Source organism: Nesoenas mayeri (genome assembly GCF_963082525.1).
Source record: "Nesoenas mayeri genome assembly, chromosome: 2".
Taxonomy (NCBI): Eukaryota; Metazoa; Chordata; class Aves; order Columbiformes; family Columbidae; genus Nesoenas; species Nesoenas mayeri.
Genome location: NC_137543.1, coordinates 146,713,682 through 146,732,697, shown reverse-complemented (window position 1 = coordinate 146,732,697; position 19,016 = coordinate 146,713,682). Strand labels below are relative to the sequence as shown.

The 19,016-nt window shown below is 46.5% G+C and overlaps 1 protein-coding gene across 1 annotated transcript; it reads left to right on the top strand.

The window, feature by feature from the left end:
• Positions 1–4,207: 4,207 nt before the first annotated feature.
• On the top strand, positions 4,208–10,533 carry LOC308053373 (patched domain-containing protein 3-like; the record flags this gene model as incomplete). The annotated part of the gene is made up of 4 exons (XM_080364223.1): positions 4,208–4,927; positions 5,165–5,286; positions 7,082–7,227; positions 8,927–10,533. 4 exons carry the CDS (start codon positions 4,208–4,210, stop codon positions 10,531–10,533), a joined length of 2,595 nt encoding a protein of 864 aa, XP_080220349.1.
• Between the last annotated feature and the right edge of the window lie 8,483 nt (positions 10,534–19,016).

The following is a 19,016-nucleotide window of genomic DNA, read 5'->3' as shown; positions in this document are numbered from 1 at the left end:
TTGTTTGTGAGCTAAATGTTCCAAATGATGGAACAAATAAGCTAATTTCTGACAATGTTTTCAAGAAAGCAGGAAAACTCATATGAAATGCTATCTCATGGTATTCTATTACAAATAACATGATTCTAAAAGATCTTTGCAGTTGTACCTGGAAATCACTCTAGGCTACAAGGATTTCTTGAAAGGACAGAAACCACAGACATAATTTCTGCCTATGAAACAGAGCAGAGAGGGATTTTCATTAATGCATGCTGGAAACAAATGCTCACAGAGTTGAGAAACTAAAGTGTGCTGAGTTCATTGACACCTCTTCCACCTTATTTCATAAGAATCTACATGTTAATTTTAAGTCTGCGCTCATCACCTAGGCAACCAAACATGAGTCAGCCGTGTATGAACCACAGTGTCGACAACACAGCCTTGTGGTGGTGATGGCTGACCACATAGGAGGCTGAATTATCAAGAGTGTGGCCAGCACTTCAAGGGAAGTTATTATCTTCCTCTATTCCGCACATCAGACCTCCTTGGCAATACTGTGCTAAAGGTTGGGTACAAGAGAGATACCAGCCTACTGGAGTGAGATCAGTCAGGGGCCACCATGATCTCTGAGTCCTGGAGCACACAATGTACAGAGCAAAGAGAGCTAGATTCAGTCTAGAGAAGACCAAGAGTGAGGAGGATCTTCTTGATGCCTTCGGCTATGTGATGGGAAGGTGCAGAGAAGACCGAGCCAGGACAAGGAACAACTATCACAAGTTGTATCAAGAGAAATTCCAGTAACATATTGACACAGGCAAAAACTGTTTACTGATTCAAGGAATTTATGTGAATGTAATTTATTTGCCAACTAACAATCTATTAATTACTGATTCTGGTATCAAAGAAGGCTAAAAACAACCAACCAACCTTAGGAAAAACCCCTGCTTCATTCCAGACACCTCTTCCCCCACTATTTTTGCTCCTCAGCCCCTTTGGTGAGGCAGCGGGCAGCACAGGAGAATGGGGCCATCACAAGCATGGTGATTCCTTCACTGGCAGCAGCTTCTTTGGGTTACACAGCTCAAGCAGCCCCTTGGCTTCAGCCCCTACCAAGACATGGTTTTCTTTCTTTCCTCCTTCCTGCTTCAGCCTGGGGTTTTTTGTTGTTCTTCTGGTTAGTTTTTTTCCTATTTCTCCTTCTGCTCTGGCCTCATTTCTCCTTTTGCTTGGTGTTTACCACCCTCACTCTAGGATGTGTTCACAAAGGTGCCACAGGCTCCGCTGGAGAAGGGCTCAGCCATGCCCTGCAGTGTGTCCACCAGGGCTAGTTGGAACTGGCCATGACTGGCTCAGGGCAGCCCCTGGCCTCTCCTCACAGAGACCACCCCTGCAGGCCCGCTACCAAAACCCTGCCAGTTATGAGGGGAAAAAAATCACTACGAAGACAGTCAGACACTGGAACAGGTTGCCCAGAGGCTCTGGAGTCACAGTCCTTGGAGGTTACTCCACACTCAGCTGGACAGAGCCATGAGTAGCCTGGCCTGACACCCACCACAGCCCTTCTCTGAAGGGGACCAGGATGCCATGAGTGTCAGTGGGCCTTTCCAACCCAAATTATCCTGTGATCCTACAAAATTGTTTGAATCACTTCCCGTCTCAGTAAATGTTTGGAAGAGACAGGAATACAGAGACAGACCGAAACATGCTTGTCTCTGCATTACTGAGGACAGCCTACCGTTCAAATGAAATCATTATCATCACAAAGTTTCTAAGCAAAAATGACAGGGAGGCACAGATAGAGCAGGAGACAGATCCTGTTGTCACCAGAGAGAAGAGGAACCTGAGGAGGCAAACTGAAAAAGAGCTTTCAAACACAAAAAGTTGCAAAGTGGGGTGTCTCACAAGCCAGGTACACATTGTTGCTTGATTTCAAAGCACTGTGCAGAAAGCCCCATGCACTAGAAACTGTATTTGCTCTCCCCGCCCTGCTGTCTCTTCAGCCAGGAGCTGGTTCAGCCCTGGGGCCATCATGACATTCAAGCCATCACCAAAGCCTTGTCTGCACCTGTGAGCCTGAGCTGTGCCTGAGGGAGATCTGGGTTGAATTCTCCTTCTTTCTCCTTGCTGGGTACAAATGGGTCAGTGGGCCCTGCTGGTGGGAGAGAGAAGGCTCTAGCACCTGTGGTTGAGAGAGGGGTTGAACCCAGTTCTGCCCTCCTGGGAATGGTCTGACCGTGGGTGCTGTACAACAGGGGAGGCAACAGAGCCAGCTGAACAGGACTCATTTGCTTGTCTGCTGGCTTCTTAGAGCTGCTCTTGACTGGCTTATGTAGGCCTGAAGTGGATGATGTATCTGTGTTAGGCACATTCTGACACCACCTAGAGCTGAGACTGTTGAGGATATTAGAAATGAACTGATAGTATTTTTTGGTCCGCACAGGTCATGCAAAGACGTTAAGTACAAGCTGCCTAAATGTGGGAAACCAGCTATCCCACTCAGCTTTCTGCTAGGCGTCTGGTATATGTCTGCTTTGCTTCTCACCATTTCGTTAGCATCAGGAAATACAAAGAAGTGTGATATTGTGAATATTTACCTATGCAACAATATTGGCAAACAGTAATTCCCTGGAATCTCCAACAAACAGAACACACCCATCAGGAGAAAGGTTGTGCCTCCATCCACAAATAAAGCTTGACTTGCTGGAAGTCCTGCAGTCCTGTTCCTGGCCCTGCCTCAAGGAGTATTTCAGATTTTATCTTCCTAGAAGTCAATATAAAATGCATGGACTAGAACCCAGATTCTTGGAGAGAAGTCTGGTACATACCTTCTGCTTGAAGGTGACTCTGAATTGAGAGTTGGTGGAGCCATCTTCCCATGCCATCAAGTCAGACCCCCAAGGCACAGAAAGAGTTAACCTAGAGGCACCTACCTACCTGTGCCCAATGTACTGAGTACCCTGACTGCGGAGCTGCTGCCACCATCCCATTTCCTGCCTCCTGATCATTACCAGAGCTTGTCTCCAGCTCCCAAGGAGCCAGAAAGAAACTGGACATGACAAGTGGTTGATTTTTATTTTCTCCCTTGTTGAGCTTAAAAAAGTCAGTAACCCCTTATGGCTGGTTTTTCACAGTGAAAGCATTTAGCTGGACAGCGTCTCTTCATGTCTGCTATATCATCCACAACCTGGTCCACTGCCAGGAAGTCTTCTTGGTGTCTCGCCATCGGGATAGATGTGTCTCTGTAGTTTATTCCCAGACACAGGTCTATTTTTCTCTGGAGTTTTCCCCATGTAAGAGATGCTACCTCTTCCGGCTGGGGGACTCCTTGACAAGAATTCATCAAGTATCTACATGACATCAAATAGCTCACCCCTTTTTCTGAAGACAGATTCTCCTGCGTGAAGAGCTCATACTCTAAGACGGTATGAATCCATTCAAGGAAACAGATAACAGAATGTGGGAGATGCTACGAGACTGAGTCAGATTCATTTAAAAACTGTAATTGTGACAAGTTAGTAGCTACAGGAAAAAGTTTCTAAGTGCCTGTCTCCCACAGATAAATGAAGAACTGACGTACCGTCCTCAGAACATCTGCACACAGCAACGGGAATCAGCAGGATCCAACCTGCGGTAAATGCTGGGCACAGTGGGAGATCTGTAACGCTGCTCAGAGCCTGGCTGGCTGGCTTACGCTCATGGGTGGCAACCCTGTCTCCTTAGGATGAGAGAGAAGTACCTGCAACTTTTCTTAGCCAGTACTGGCAGGAGAGTAGAGGGTTGCTTCTTTCACAGAAGGGCAAGAAGTGACTTGTGATGAATTAGCTAATTGGCTAGACACCTCTCCAGAAGTATCACAACTTAGCTTAATGTTCTCCTTGGCCAGAGGACACTCAGATCACTGTCACCAGTGTAAGAACACTAGGCTGCAGGGTATTTATTTGCCAGCTTGCAGAGCGGCAGAACCGGGCGCCGGGCAGCGCCCAGCACGACGAGCGCTGTGACGGCACCGAGGCCTCGGCAGGACCTGAGCCCGGGGCGCGGCGGGGGAGCCTCGTGCCCCCGCCCGCCTGTGCGGGAAGCGGCGGCGGCCCCGGAGGGTCAGAGCAGGGGAGGGCGCGGCCGCCTGCTCCACCGAGCAGCGCTCACTCGCTCCGCGGGCCCCGCGGGCACAAGGCGGCTCTGCCCCGGCCAGGAGCTGCTGCCGGCAGCCCGTGGCCCCGACTCGCCCATGGCGGAGCCGCCGCACCCCGCGGAGCGCTGCTCCTGCCGCAACACCAACTGCCTGGAGCGGCCGCTCAGGCGGCTCTTCCGAGGGCTGGGGGGCGCCGTGGCCACCTGGCCCTGGCCCTTCGTGCTGCTGCCGCTGCTGCTGTCGGGCGGGCTGGGCGCCGGCTTCGTGTTCTTGCGGCAGCGGCGGGCGAACGACATCGAGGAGCAGTTCACGCCGACGTGGGGGCCCGCCAAGGCCGAACGCGACTTCGTGCAGCGGTTCTTCCCCACCAACGACTCGGAGCGCTTCTCCGCCGCGCGCCTGCCCACCGAGGGCACCTACGCCGCCCTCATCGCCGTGGCGACGGGGAACGGCTCGGTCCTGGCCCCGGCGGCGCGGCGCGACGTGCTGCGGCTGGACGCGGTGATGCGCCGCCGCGGCTACGAGCAGCTCTGCGCTGTCAGCAACGGCACCTGCGCCATCCCCAACCCGCTACAGTACGATGTGGCCGCCCTGGAGAACCTCACCTTCCCCTTCAGCGGCGGCTTCTTCCTGGCGACCGTGCTGGGCGGCGTGCAGACGGACCCCGACGGGCGGGTGCTGTCGGCGCGGGCGCTGAGGCTGCTGTATTACCTGCGGGAGGACGGCCCCGCGGCGGCGGAGAGCCGGAGCTGGCTGGAGAGCTTCTTGCTGGAAATGCCGTCGGAGCTGGAGGCGCTGGGCATCACCGCTGTTCGGGTGAGCAGGGGCGGGTACAGCCGTGCCGGGGCCGCCGGGACCCGAGATGCCCGGGCTGCCTCATCGCCGGAAAGAACAGGAGATGGTGGAAGGAGAAGGCGAGGATGGCCCGCAGGTTGCGAGGGCTGTGGAAATGCGTTAGTGCTAACATCATGTTTAGCATTGCCTGTGTGTGTGGATAAAGACTAAGAAAAAAAAGTAGAAATGCTTCATCTTTTGTTGTTGTTTTAACAACAGGTGACTTACTTTACCTCACTGTCCAGACAAGAAGAGTTTGAAGGAAATACCAAGAGGGTGATCCCACTCTTCTCCATAACCTATTTATTGACAGTAACATTTTCAGTCATCTCTTGTCTAAGGTAAAATGTCTTCTAATCTGTAGATCAGTGAGAAGTGACCTCGGCTCTTCTTTACCTTGCCTAAATTGGTTCCTACTTTTGTCAAGTGAAGTCATTCTCGAAGCTGCAGACTTCAGGGGACATTTAGTAACAGGCAAACAAATTTATTTCTTTGCTGTTTCTGTCCTATTTGTGCATATTTCCCAACTGCTTAAATGGGCCTCATGATAAGTACCAGATGAAGACCTGAATAATTGTTCAGTTCAGACATGCACAGCTTGAATGCTAGTGTTGTTTTGTCTGTTCTCTGAAGCCATCAGTCATTTCTGTAGTCCCTGCCTCATAAGAATCCTTTCTGTAGCTGATGGGTTTGAATCTATTTAAACAACTGAAACAACCCCCTACTCTTCATCTTTTTAAGATGTCTGAGGTGCTGTTGCTTTGACCCTGAAAAACACTATGCCAAACACTTGTGAAGGGTTGATGAACAGGTTCTACTTTACCCTCTGTGAGAAAGGGGCCAGAAGCATGAACTAGGCAGCCTGGCAGGAGCAGAATTGTGCACAAGTACTTCTGTTGAATAAACTTACCAGCTGAACTCACCATATCGAGTGGAGACACTCACCAAAAATGGGCATAAAAGTCAAACAGGGAAGAAATTTTGTGGGAGGGAAGAAATAAATGGTGCTATTGCTAAGGTTTTTCTACCACTTTCTTGCTTCATTTGTAGCTTCTGTCCTCATCCTGCCCACAAGATGCTATAATAATGCTTTGTAAAGATCAGTTTTAAAGGGGAAGGAAGCAGGGGAGGGAGGAAGAAGTGTACCTGTTAAGATCCATTTGCACTTGTTTCTGCCACTGCTCAGTTAAGGTTCAGATGGATGATCACTGGCTTCAGAGATCACCACATGTCTGGGTACAGCTTTAGGTGTTCTTCTTGCTAGTAGAATCTGAGCCTTAATTGCTGTCCACAAAGAACTTAGCCTGCCCCTTTCTTTGTGCTGGTGGAAGGGAAACCATTGTACATTTGACAACAATATGGCAGCGTTTGTGTGCTGTGCTTGAGAAAGAAAGGTGTACTCCAATGGTGGGCTTGTTGGTTTAGTGTTTGCATCAGGCATCATGCCCATCAGGCCACACGATTTCTGGATATTGGCTGTCTCACGTACAGTCATTCGTGAGCACAGTCATAGCAAGGGTAGTTCCACAACCCACACTTCTTGCCTTGGAAGCTAGAGGTTCTCTTAAAATTCAGAAACAATCTACAGCCTGGAAAATATTGCTTATCAGTTGAGAAGCAACTCTTAGCTGCTTCTGTTTCATGGGGAATCCTTGAGCTGGCTCTCGGGGTTGTCTTGGCAAATGGCTGGCAGCCAACCTGTCTGCTGAGAAAGCTGCTCTGCACAGCACTTACTGCCTGGGAGATGCTTCCGTACTACACTGATACACTACACCAAGAACCTGTGTAAAAGTCAAGAGCTTCTACAAATTCATCATTTTTTGGGTCACCCTAAATCTAGACTCTCAGGGGTAGAGCTGATGTATCTTCATCTTGCCAGCTCTCTTGTTATTGATGCCAAGATCAGTACACATCTTTATGCTTATGGATATAACTAGCCAGCAGTAATAATGTATTTAGCACCTCCTATGTAAATTAATCTAATTCTGACAGCTGGGAGCTCTCCTTGCAAACAGCAGCTTTCCTCAACAGCTCTTTTCACAGACAAGCTGTCATTGTTATCTGTGCACTTCTCATGCCAAACACCTTGCTGAAATATTTGACATATAACTAAGATGTTCCTTAAAATATTTTCAGACTGAGCTGTATAAGAAATAATGTCTGGCTTGTGTGCTGTGGAGTGGTCTCTGCCGGTTTAGCTGTATTAAGCAGCTTTGGATTGCTGCTCTTCTGTGGAGTCCCGTTTGTGGTCACTGTAGCAGGCGCGCCATTTCTTATCCTAGGTAAGTAGAAAAAGCAAGTTGGATTCAGATACCAAGACTGAAGTGGAGTTAAAATAACCTGACACTGTTAGTCTTTCATGATGTGAGCATCAGATCCTACACAGTTTCATCATGTAGTAAGGAGAGGAGATGCTTGGAGGTGCAGGCTCCTCTGAGCTCCCCCAGGCGGGTGAGCCACTCAGCTCAGGGCACCCACGCTGGGGCTGGAGCCGAGCTCTGGCACAAGGGCAGCTACTCCCAAAAAATAGTGCTTGCTCTAGTTCTCTTGCTGAGGTATGAGAGCTATAAATGAGAGGGTAGTAAGGTGAGCACTTCTGGCATTGTTCTAGCATCCCTGGTAATTTAGCCATGGTGATTAATCATTTGTTTAACTAGTGCTAATACTTGTGGTGAGCTCAACTGGTCTTTGTCACTGCATTCCCCTGTATTCCTCCTGGGTTGACAGAAGCTTTGTATCATACCAGATATCTAATGCAAATGCTCCTTAGGGCATGCATTGTCTCTTTGTTTCCTGCATAATTGAAATGCATTTGTATTTGCTTTTGTTTGGTCATCAATTGCAGAGGCTCTAAATTTCAGAAAGACCCTTTTGTATACCAGGGAAGGGGCTTAAGCCAGTCTCTTCAGGTCTTTATGAGGAGTGAGCAGACTTTTGTCCTCCTTGCATTAGACCAAAAAAACTATCAGCCTGCTTGGTTTCCAGCAGCAGCTCGACTCGCTGCCATCCAGCAGCAACTTTTGACGTGCTGCTTAATTTATCTTTGCACGTTTACTGGCAATTGCCTATTGAGGCAGCAGGTAGTGATTTCATCTGTTCTTTTATGCTCAGCTATATCATCTGTGCTTATTCTACTATTCACACAGTCTTGCTTCCCCTTTTTGTGCGATTAGATTTCAGGGAATAGAAGAGCCCTTGATAGTGTAACATGGGCAAAATACTGAACGGTCTCTGATTAAAATCTCGAGAGTTAGCAGAGCTGAGAGAAGCACATTGGCTCTTCTTTCTAGAACTTGGGCTCTCTTACTCTTGCATCTTAGCAAAAGTTCTAGCCTAGGACCCAGTCCTCCTGACAGGGTTTCCCAGGACTCTGATGAGTAATATATGCAGGCACATGAGTAAAAATGTGAAGGTAAATGAATAATAAATCATAAATAAATGCTCAAAGATAAGCTGGAGAAAAGAAAGCATAAAAAAGTGTACCACTGGAAAAGTGGCATCACTGTTTTCCCTTGTGATGGCAACTGTTCTCCCTGTCTGCTGAATGCAGAACAAGAAATTATTGGTCTAATTGGCTGCAGTGATGAAGAAATTCCAGAGATAATGGGGGATGCTTCCAGTGATAAGGATAGTCACGCATTAGAGTAAGCAATGTACATAATCACTGGACAGCTGGACTCCAGAGACAACACATGTGTCATAGATGCACTTGCTGTGCTCAGTCCTTCAGCACAGCAGGGTGACAGATCAACAACCCATCAGCTCACCAGGAGTTTCTGAAATGTAATAAATTCAGCTACCCACAAAGGAACTATTTTCCTGTATCTGTTTAGCTTGTATCAGCACTACAGCAATGTTAGTAGCCTAACTTTCTTTTTCAAAATTTTGTGCAGACTTAAATGCAATTCATTTTGCACTTTTGTTGGGTGTTAGTGGAAGCAGCCATTTGCCATGCAGCATTAACTTTTTGTCCTCCTGCAGGAGTTGGTGTTGATGACATGTTCATCATGATCGCTTGCTGGGAACAAAGCTCAAGAAAAGAAGGTAAATCAAGTGTTAAGTCTCGTCTGGCTGAGACCTACGCTGAAGCAGCACTTTCTGTGACCATCACCACTTTCACAGATGTTTTGGCTTTCTTCATTGGAATCTGGACTGCCTTTCCATCAGTGAGATCATTTTGCCTCTACACAGGCACTGCTTTTGTCTTCTGCTATATATATACCATGACCTTCTTTGGGGCAATTATTGTATTAAATCATAAAAGGGAGCAAGGAAACCGACACTGGCTAACTTGTATGCCTGTGGGAGATGAAGATCGGGCTGAGGCGTCTTGCTTGTACAATGCTTGCTGTATAGGCAAGTGTTCTGGGGAGTCACCTCAGCCAGAAAGTGAACATCCAATGAGCATATTCTTTAAGAAGTATTATGGTCTTTTTTTTACAAATAAATGGATGAAGCTACTTGTGGTGCTGCTGTATGGAGCATACTTGGGTGGCAGTGTTTATGGATGTACTCAGATCAGGGAAGGCATCGATCTTCGAAATCTGGCAAGTGATGACTCTTACGTTATTCCGTTCTATGATGACCATGACAAATACTTCTCAGTATATGGACCCAGGGTCATGGTTGTCATTACAGAAAGTGTAGATTACTGGAATGAGACTGTTCGTCTTGACATTGAGAACTGCATGCAGAATTTAGAGGACGTTTCCTATGTAGATCAGAACCTCTCAGAGTCGTGGCTGAGAGTTTACACAAGACTTGCAAATGGTGGTTTGATAAATATAAACAGTCAGACTCTCTTCATTAATAACTTACCTATACTGTTCCAAATGGTTCCTGGTTTTGAGTGGGACATTAACAAGACTCAGAATAAAATAGAAGCTTCACGTTTCTTTATCCAGACGGTGAACGTGACCTCAACTGTTGATGAGAAGAATCTTCTCAGTCAGCTGAGAGAGACAGCCAAGCAGTGCAGTGTTCCATTGATGGTGTATCACCCAGCGTTCATCTACTACGATCAGTTCCTGGTCATAGTGCAGAACACCATTCAGAATATCATCGTGGCCACTGGGGCAATGCTTGTTGTCTCCCTTTTGCTTATTCCCAGCCCGTTATGTTGCTTGTGGGTGACTTTTGCCATAGTTTCTGTTATAGTTGGTGTTGCTGGTTTCATGACATTTTGGAATGTCAATCTAGATTCCATATCCATGATCAACCTGGTCATTTGCATAGGATTTTCAGTAGATTTTTCTGCTCATATTTCCTATGCCTTTGTGACAAGTGGAGAGTCCTCAGCCAATAAAAGGGCAATTGAAGCTCTGTCCTTGCTGGGTTACCCGGTATTACAAGGGGCAGTTTCTACTATATTAGGAGTAGTTGTTCTGGCTGCAGCAAAATCCTACATTTTTAGGACATTTTTCAAGATCATGTTCCTTGTGATTTTATTTGGGGTTCTTCATGGTCTTGTTTTTATTCCAGTGTTTTTAACCTTTTTTGGCAACTTTGGCAGATCACCCCACGATACTGAATCTAAAAAGCTAGAACTTAGGTTTATGAATGATAAAGATTGTCAAAAACTAAGTTAAATGTAATATATTATATATTTATTACATGTAGGCTGAAATTCAGTGACTTTCAGGGAATGTAAGAAATTAAGAAAATGAAGGACAGAAAAGTAAATACAACAGGGAAGCAAAGGCTTCAGAATAGCCAGGCACGAAAAATAACAGAAGAAATAAAAACATACAGAATGGATTTGCATTTCTCATTTTTGTGTGCTTGACTAACACTTAATATTTAAATCCTTTTTTGTGACTTGTTTACTGAATGTATTAGAATTATTATAAGCGCTGACCACTGCACCAGTTTAACAGATTACGTTACAGGTGTGTCAGGCGATGTACACGGGGGGAAGGACAGCTCCCAGGGGTTTGCATTTCCCACCTGGTGACCTTGATGCTGTAACGCAGCCCACGCTGAGCCTGAAGACAATTTTCCCCCAAGAGGCTCAAACCTGGAGGTTTCACAGCAGGATTACAAGAACTCAGAACCGCCTTGGACTGCAATGATTCCTAAGCCTTCAGGAGGCAAAGTCTGCTTAGGCTTCTAATGAGAAACCCTCAGGGATCACAAATGGACTCAGATTTTCTCTTAAGATCTTTTTCTTGGTGTCCTTTTTCCTCACTATGATTAAACATCATGTAGCTTTAAGAAGACTGTGCATAGCTTATGTTGGCTGCAGTTTGCAAAGGGATATGCTGTAGGTGATGGAACTTGTATGGAACCTCCTGGGAAGACACTGTGCCAGGGCATGCCAGGGCAAGGATTCACTAGACGGAATCACACCCTGATTTAGGACAAAGTGAAAAAGCAACTCAGGTCTAAGCTGTTAGTCCTAAAACTATAAACCTATACATTCTATTGTGTTCATCAGTGACAATGCATCCTGTGAAGTGTTATAGAGCAGAGGAGCTTTCACTGAAATAACAGCTAATAATGTATTGGGTGGTCTTTGAACCTGTAGGGACAAGACACTGGATGAGAAGTCAATTCATAATTTGTTCCCAGTGTAATGAGCTACCTGTTGGAAATAAACAAATGGTGGTAACAGTTGTTCGTAATTTTGGAAAAATTGGTCTAGGAGATATTAAACCATTCAGTCTAAATCTACAGCTGTGGAATGTTTTTTTCTGAGAGATGCAGCAAGTGTGACAAAGCCGGATCTGCCTCTGTTCTGTGGGGGTTTCTGACCAGTCGTGTGAGGCCCAGTAGCCAGGGCAGAGTCCTTCTGTCCTTCCTGCTGTCTCTCTTTATGGGAACAGTAGACCGGAAAACGAGTCATTGAGAAATTAACTTGCAGGAAAAACAAAGTACTGACACTAATTTTCCAAGCAGCGAATCCTAGTCCACAGGCATCAAATATTTCACAGTATCACACAGTATCACAGTATGTTTGGGATTGGATGGGACCTCAAAAGATCATCTAGTCCAATCCCCCTGCTGGAGCAGGAACGCCTAGGTGAGGTCGCACAGGAACATGTCCAGGCAGGTTTTTTAATGTCTCCAGAGAAGGAGACTCTACAACCTCCCTGGGCAGCCTGTTCCAGTGTTTGTCACCCTTACTGAGAAGAAGTTTTTTCTCAAATTTAAGTGGAACCTCTTGTGTTCCAGCTTGATCCCATTACCCCTTGCCCTATCGTTGTTTGCCACCGAGAAGAGCCTGGCTCCATCCTCATGGCACTCACCCTTTATATATTTATAAACATTAATAAGGTCACCCCTCAGTCTCCTCTTCTCCAAACTAAACAGACCCAGCTCCCTCAGCCTTTCCTCATAAGGGAGGTGCTCCACTCCCTTAATCATCTTCGTTGCCCTACGCTGGACCCTCTCCAGCAGTTCCCTGTCCTTCTGGAACTGAGGGGCCCAAAACTGGACACAATATTCTAGATGGGGTCTCACCAGGGTGGAGTAGAGGGGAAGGAGAACCTCTCTCGATCTACTAACCACTCCCCTTCTAATACACCCCAGGATGCCATTGGCCTTCCTGGCCACGAGGGCACAGTGCTGGCTCATGGTCATCCTGTTGTCCACCAGGACCCCCAGGTCCCTTTCCCCTACACTGCTCTCTAATATGTAATTTCCCAACCTATACTGGAACCTGGGGTTGTTCCTGCCCAGATGCAGGACTCTACACTTTCCCTTGTTAAATTTCATCAGGTTATTCCCCGCCCAACTCTCCAGCCTGTCCAGGTCCCGCTGGATGGCAGCACAGCCTTCTGGCGTGTCAGCCACTCCTCCCAGCTTAGTGTCATCAGCAAACTTGCTGATAGATTTCAATTTAGAGTCACTATGAAAGCTACATAACAAAGCCCTAGATAAATCACTGACAGCCAAGACGGAATTGTGTGACCAGTTCCTCAGTATGGGCTGAATCTGGACTGCAACAGAAGCATTTATCAAAGAACACCGACAACACTCTGTCCAAAAGCTGTCATTGACTACGCTGCCACAGAAAATGAAATAAAATGAAAATCCAAAACTTATCAAAACATTTTGATCTTGTGCAGGGTTTCTCAAAATGGGGGCAAAAAAAGGTGCCAGAGACCACATAAAGTTTACTTCAATCTTTGCTATGAATATATGAATACTACTTTGTTAGTTGTTCAGACAGTACAGTGATGGACAAAAATAAAACATTTAGAGAGATGCTCTGAAGAGTAACAACTACAGTCATCCCTATGGCATGTCATATATCCCTTTGTAAAAGCAAAATGAAATAAAGTGCAAAGCTGGTTTTGGAGTACTTAATGTGCTTAAAAACAGAAGTGCACTTCAGCTGATGCATCTTTTATCCCTAGGTCCTAGAGCTGTAGCTTTTTTGCTTTGTGGAGATCAAAAATCAAAACAAACCCACTGATTGCCTGATCACCCACCCCTCTACCTATGACAGCTTGATAAGTCTTGTATGAAATTATTTGCAAAAGGTATCCTGAACTTTCCTGCCAATTTCTATCTCCAAAGAATGTTGTGTTTCCTTTTTGTTCCTGTTTTTCTGTGTAACCTTCCTACCCAGAAAGGCGCTCAAAGCAAATCCGTGCGTGTTGTTTCATCACTAGGGCAGCTGAATATTCTACTGTGAAAGTAGCTCTGTAATAATAGAAACGTTTACTAAAAGTTACAGATCTTGCAACACTCCAGAGTTGGAGAGCAAGTTTTGGAGAAACAGTTCTTGGAATAGTTGTCAAAGATGGAAAACCAGTATCAATCTCAGAAATCTGCTCCTGAGGTAGATGTCAAACCCCAGCACTACTACAGCCCGTATGGTGCATCAGTGAATCTCAGTGTTCCAGGCAGCAGCATCACATTGCCAGCACAGGGCATGAACCACAAAGCTCAGTTCAAGAAAAACAAAACTGAAAAAACCCAACCCCCTGCAGCAGAGTTCTCGCTTCTCTCATTAAATGACTCAATGTCCATATTAGTGCTTTTATTAGGGCAAATGATCCAGCCATCTCTGCACTGATTGCTGCAGGAGCAGATAATGCACTCACATGGGCCAGTACCAGAGGAAGGCATCTTAATGGAGAAAAGGAGCGGGACTCGCTTTTTTTGCATAGAGCAAGAAGCTTTCAAATGAGAAAAATAAATTAGACCTCAAAGACTTGCCCCCCAAACCAGATCATTCAACATAGATTTCAGTGACTTCAATAAAGTTTTTTGCCTTTGTTTCTAAATGCAGATTCACATTATTTAGCTGGAAAAGCTCCCATCCAAGTCCCACTACTCAAACAGCAATCGAAAAGAAGTCTGAATTTCTAGGGAGAACATTCCCTAGAAATCTAAATAGAGAGAACGCATTTTTGCCATAATTCTTAAATTTATTTACAGGTTTAAATGTTTTATACACTTCAATTTACATAGTAGGGATCTTGGTATTACATTTTATAACAATTTGCAGTGAATAAAAAGAAAACCAATACACAGAATTAAAATTAACCTTTATTACTGCAAAAAGAGATGCCAAATATGCACATGAGGTCACGGTTGGGTATAAAGCCGAGAGAAGCCGGGGCTGTTCTGTCTCTCTCTCCCTTTTGCTGTCGGTCGATCGGCTTCTTCCTTCCCATGGGGTTGGTGCTGTTGTGTTTCGGGCTCCAGTCGCGCTTCGGGGGGGGGGGGGGGGGGGGGGGGCGGCGGTTTGAGCGCCAGCTGCGGTGAGAGCCTTGCTCAGCGCTGCCGGCAGGGGGCGCTGCCGGGGCGGGGCGCGCTGTGTGCCCGTCGCTTTTGGGGTTCTGTCATTACTGCTCTTGTTCCTGCTTGTTCGGGTTCTTTTCTTCGCTGTTTCGTTAAATTGTTCTCATCCCAACCCACGAGTTTTGCCCTTGTTTTCTGATTCTCTGCTCCATCCCACAGGGAGCGGGGGAAGGGTGAGCAAGTGGTACGTGGTTTTAGCTGCCGGCTGGAGCTAAACTACGACAGTCCTTCTTTAGCGAAGCAGGCAGGAGAAGTAAAAGGATTGGGATAATGACAAAGCTGAGCAGAGTGTGCTAAAGTTTGTTCTATTAGTTCAGTGTTCACGATGTTTTGTTGTTAGTCCACATGGCTGTGTCATCTGAATTCCTACTTGCCCCGTGTGTTCCTTATGGTGCTGTTCGTTACATCGGGGAAGAGGATTAGGTTTATCGTATTGCTGTCTTGTATGATATTCACCTATGAGAGCATGATTTTATTTCTTACATATCTTTATTGGTATTTTTATAAGCTATATTTCATTTCTTACAGATCTTTATTGGTATTTTTATAAGCTATTGTTGCTATTTCCATACCTCGGGTGCCATCTCTCGGAATTGATTAGTAATCGCACCCAGTCTCTGGATAAGACAAAGGGGTTGGGGAATTTTTCCCCATTTCTTGACCTCCCTGTTTTCCTCCTGCCTTCGGTGCAGCAGTGTTTGAGGATTTTGAACACCCCGGGGCTATTCAAGCTAGCGTGCTCTTATTGCTATGTCTTCTGAATGTGTGTCAGGTCATACACAGAATTACAAAAGGATGTGTTAAGTATATCACCCATAGATTTGCCCCAAGGTTGGATGGTCGTGGGTGGAACAACATGTGGGAAAACATGGGCAGGTATCTAGAGAATTTCTCACCTCCGATGATTTGGAGTTTCACTCCTGAACAACTGCAGGACCCTGATGAGGTGATAGAATATTTAAAAGGAAGGTGCTCTGGCTAGTCCAAAGAAACACAACTTACTGCACTGTCCTGGGCCCTGGTCAGTATCTATCAAACAGGGCTCAACACCAGGCAGTGCTCCCAGGGCAAAGAGGGGGGGTAACTAACCGACAGGCACTATGGCTACTCCCACTCTTGCGCCAAATGCTGGGACTGCTCAGAGCCCAGTGACAGGCACTGTGGCTGCTCAGACCCAGACAGCAGGTGCTGCAGCTGAATCAGAGAACCAACCTGTGTCTGTATCAGTTGCCCCTCCCAGAAAAAGAAATACACAAAGAAATCAGTTCGCTTAGTGAGGGAAGATGATAACCTGGCCCCAAGGAAGAGGCTGAACCAGAGATAACCACCTGATCTCTGTCCCCAGGTGGGCTGCTAGATACACAAAAGGGGTGAGCACATCGCTGCTTGGCTGCTCCAATGCTAGGACAACGGGGCTGGTAGTGTGGAATTAGAGGGTAGGGAAGCTGAGCAACTAGGTTCCCTGTCTAGGGAAGGGGGCATTGACAAAGCAATTAGAAAAAAGACACAAACCCTCAGCCTCTGGAGGTGACTTCTGTCGAGCGTGAAGGAAAGGTACCCCTTCAAGGAAGAGGTTACCTGTCACCAAGGCAAGTGGACCACCATGGAGAAAGGTACCCAGTCCCTGAGGGAATTAGCTGTTCTGGAGGTGGTTTATAGTGACATCAATAATGATTATTTACCCAGAGATCCCAATGAAGTCCAGTGCACATAACCCATGTGGCGGGAAGCTGCTGAAGAGTGCACCATCGTCCTGTGCCAGCTCATTGGCAGTAATGTCCTGGAAAGAAGGCAAGGGACAAACGGTGGATGAATTGGCTGGCCAGCTCCAGCGATACAAGGGGAGTCTTATCTTCCTCCCTGTGGGCCTGCATCTCAGCTGTGGAGAAACTGCCAGACGTGCTAGCTGAAAAATTATCCCGAGAGTTCCAGCGTTTTGAAGACGGGTTCCACTCCCCACCTGTACGGCTTAGGGTCTCGGTTACTCGGAATGAGTGTCTCTCTGATCAAGAGAGAGGATATAAAGGGTATACAAAACCAGGCAGCCTGTGGTTTTTCCTGGGTGACCATGGAGAGGACATGAGGAGGTGGGACGGGCAACCTACCTCAGTCCTAGAGGCATGGGTACATGAGTAGAAAGGAAAGACAACCGCAAGAGGAGATTATGCCAGGAAACGTCCTGCTCCAGTTTCCAGCAGGCAGTTCCCAGACCGAGTAGAAGGATGTGGGTTTATCTGCCAGCTGGGCTGGGGCTAAGCTATGACAATGAGGAAAAAAAGATTAAACAAGACAAAGATACACTTTAAGTCTTGCTTTTTAAACTTTTTTACAATTCTTGTTTATTTGGACTCCCATAAAAGATGGTAAATTAATAAAGAAAACTAGTTGGTTTACTGTATGCTTTGCAACTGGTAGATCTAAAATATTTTTGCAGACAAAAGAAAAAATTAAGTTCCATTTTTTTATAAGAAACCTTTGGATTTCACAATATCTAGACGTCTTTCAAAAAGACACACGTATTTATACACATTTGATAATATGCAAAAAAAAGAATAATACATTAGAATATTAAAATCACACACAAAAAAAAAAAGTTATACACATATGCTGCTTTACATCACAGTATCACAGTATGTTTGGGATTGGATGGACCTCAAAAGATCATCTAGTCCAATCCCCCTGCTGGAGCAAGGAACGCCTAGGTGTACGGTCGCATAGGAACATGTCCAGGCGGGTTTTTGAATGTCTCCAGGGAAGGAGACTCCACAGCTCCCTGGGCAGCCTGTTCCAGTGCCCTGTCACCCTCATTGAGAAGAAGTTTTTTTCTCAAATTTAAGTGGAACCTCTTGTGTTCCAGCTTGATCCATTACCCCTTGTCCTATCATTGTTTGCCATCAAGAAGAGCCTGGCTCCATCCTCGTGACACTCACCCTTTATATGTTTATAAACATTAATAAGGTCACCCCTCAGTCTCACTCTTCTCCAAACTAAACAGACCCAGCTCCCTCAGCCCTTTCTTCAAAGGAGATGCTCCCACTCCCTTAATCATCTCGTTGCCCTTACGCTGGACCCTCTCCAGCAGTTCCCTGTCCTTCTGGAACTGAGGGGCCCAGAACTGGACACAATATTCCAGATGTGGTCTCACCAGGGTGGAGTAGAGGGGAAGGAGAACCTCTCTCGATCTACTAACCACTCCCCTTCTAATACACCCCAGGATGCCATTGGCCTTCCTGGCCACAAGGGCACAGTGCTGGCTCATGGTCATCCTGTTGTCCACCAGGACCCCCAGGTCCCTTTCCCCTACACTGCTCTCTAATATGTAATTTCCCAACCTATACTGGAACCTGGGGTTGTTCCTGCCCAGATGCAGGACTCTACACTTTTCCTTGTTAAATTTCATTAGGTTATTCCCCACCCAACTCTCCAGCCTGTCCAGGTCTCTGGATGGCAGCACAGCCTTCTGGCGTGTCAGCCACTCCTCCCAGCTTAGTGTCATCAGCAAACTTGCTGACAGTGCACTCTATTCCCACATCTAAATCATTAATGAATATATTGAATAATATTGGCCCCTGTACAGACCCCTGAGGCACTCCACTAGATACTGGCCTCCAACTAGACTCCGCACCATTGACTACCACTCTCTGGCTTCTCTCCTTAAGCCAGTTTGCAACCCACCTCACTACTCTATTAATAGTCTAGACCACACCTCCTCAACTTACCTGTGAGGATGCTGTGGGAGACTGTGTCAAAGGCTTTGCTGAAGTCAAGGTAGACCACATCCACCGCTCTGCCATCATCCATCCACCTTGTTACATTCTCATAAAAGGCTATGAGGTTGGTCAAGCATGACTTACCCTTGGTAAAGCCATGCTGATTGCCCCTAATAACCCTCTTATCCTTGATATGCCTTGAGATGGCACCAAGGATAAGCTGTTCCATTACGTTCCCAGGGACAGAGGTGAGGCTGACCGGTCTGTAATTACCCGGGTCCTCCTTCTTGCCCTTTTTGAAGACTGGAGTGACATTCGCTTTCCTCCAATCCTCGGGCACCTCTCCCGTTTCCCAAGACTTGGCAAAGATGTTGGAGAGCGGTCCAGCAATGACTTCAGCCAGCTCCCTCAGCATCCACGGATGCATCCCATCTAGAGCCATGGATTTATGGATGTCCATACTATTTAATTGCTCCCTAACCCAATCCTCATCGACTAAAGCAAACTCCTCCATTGACCTGGCTTCATCCAGGGTCTCAGGGGTACAGGGCTCCCCAGGGCAGCCTCCGGCAGAGTAGACAGAGACAAAGAAGGCATTCAGTAAT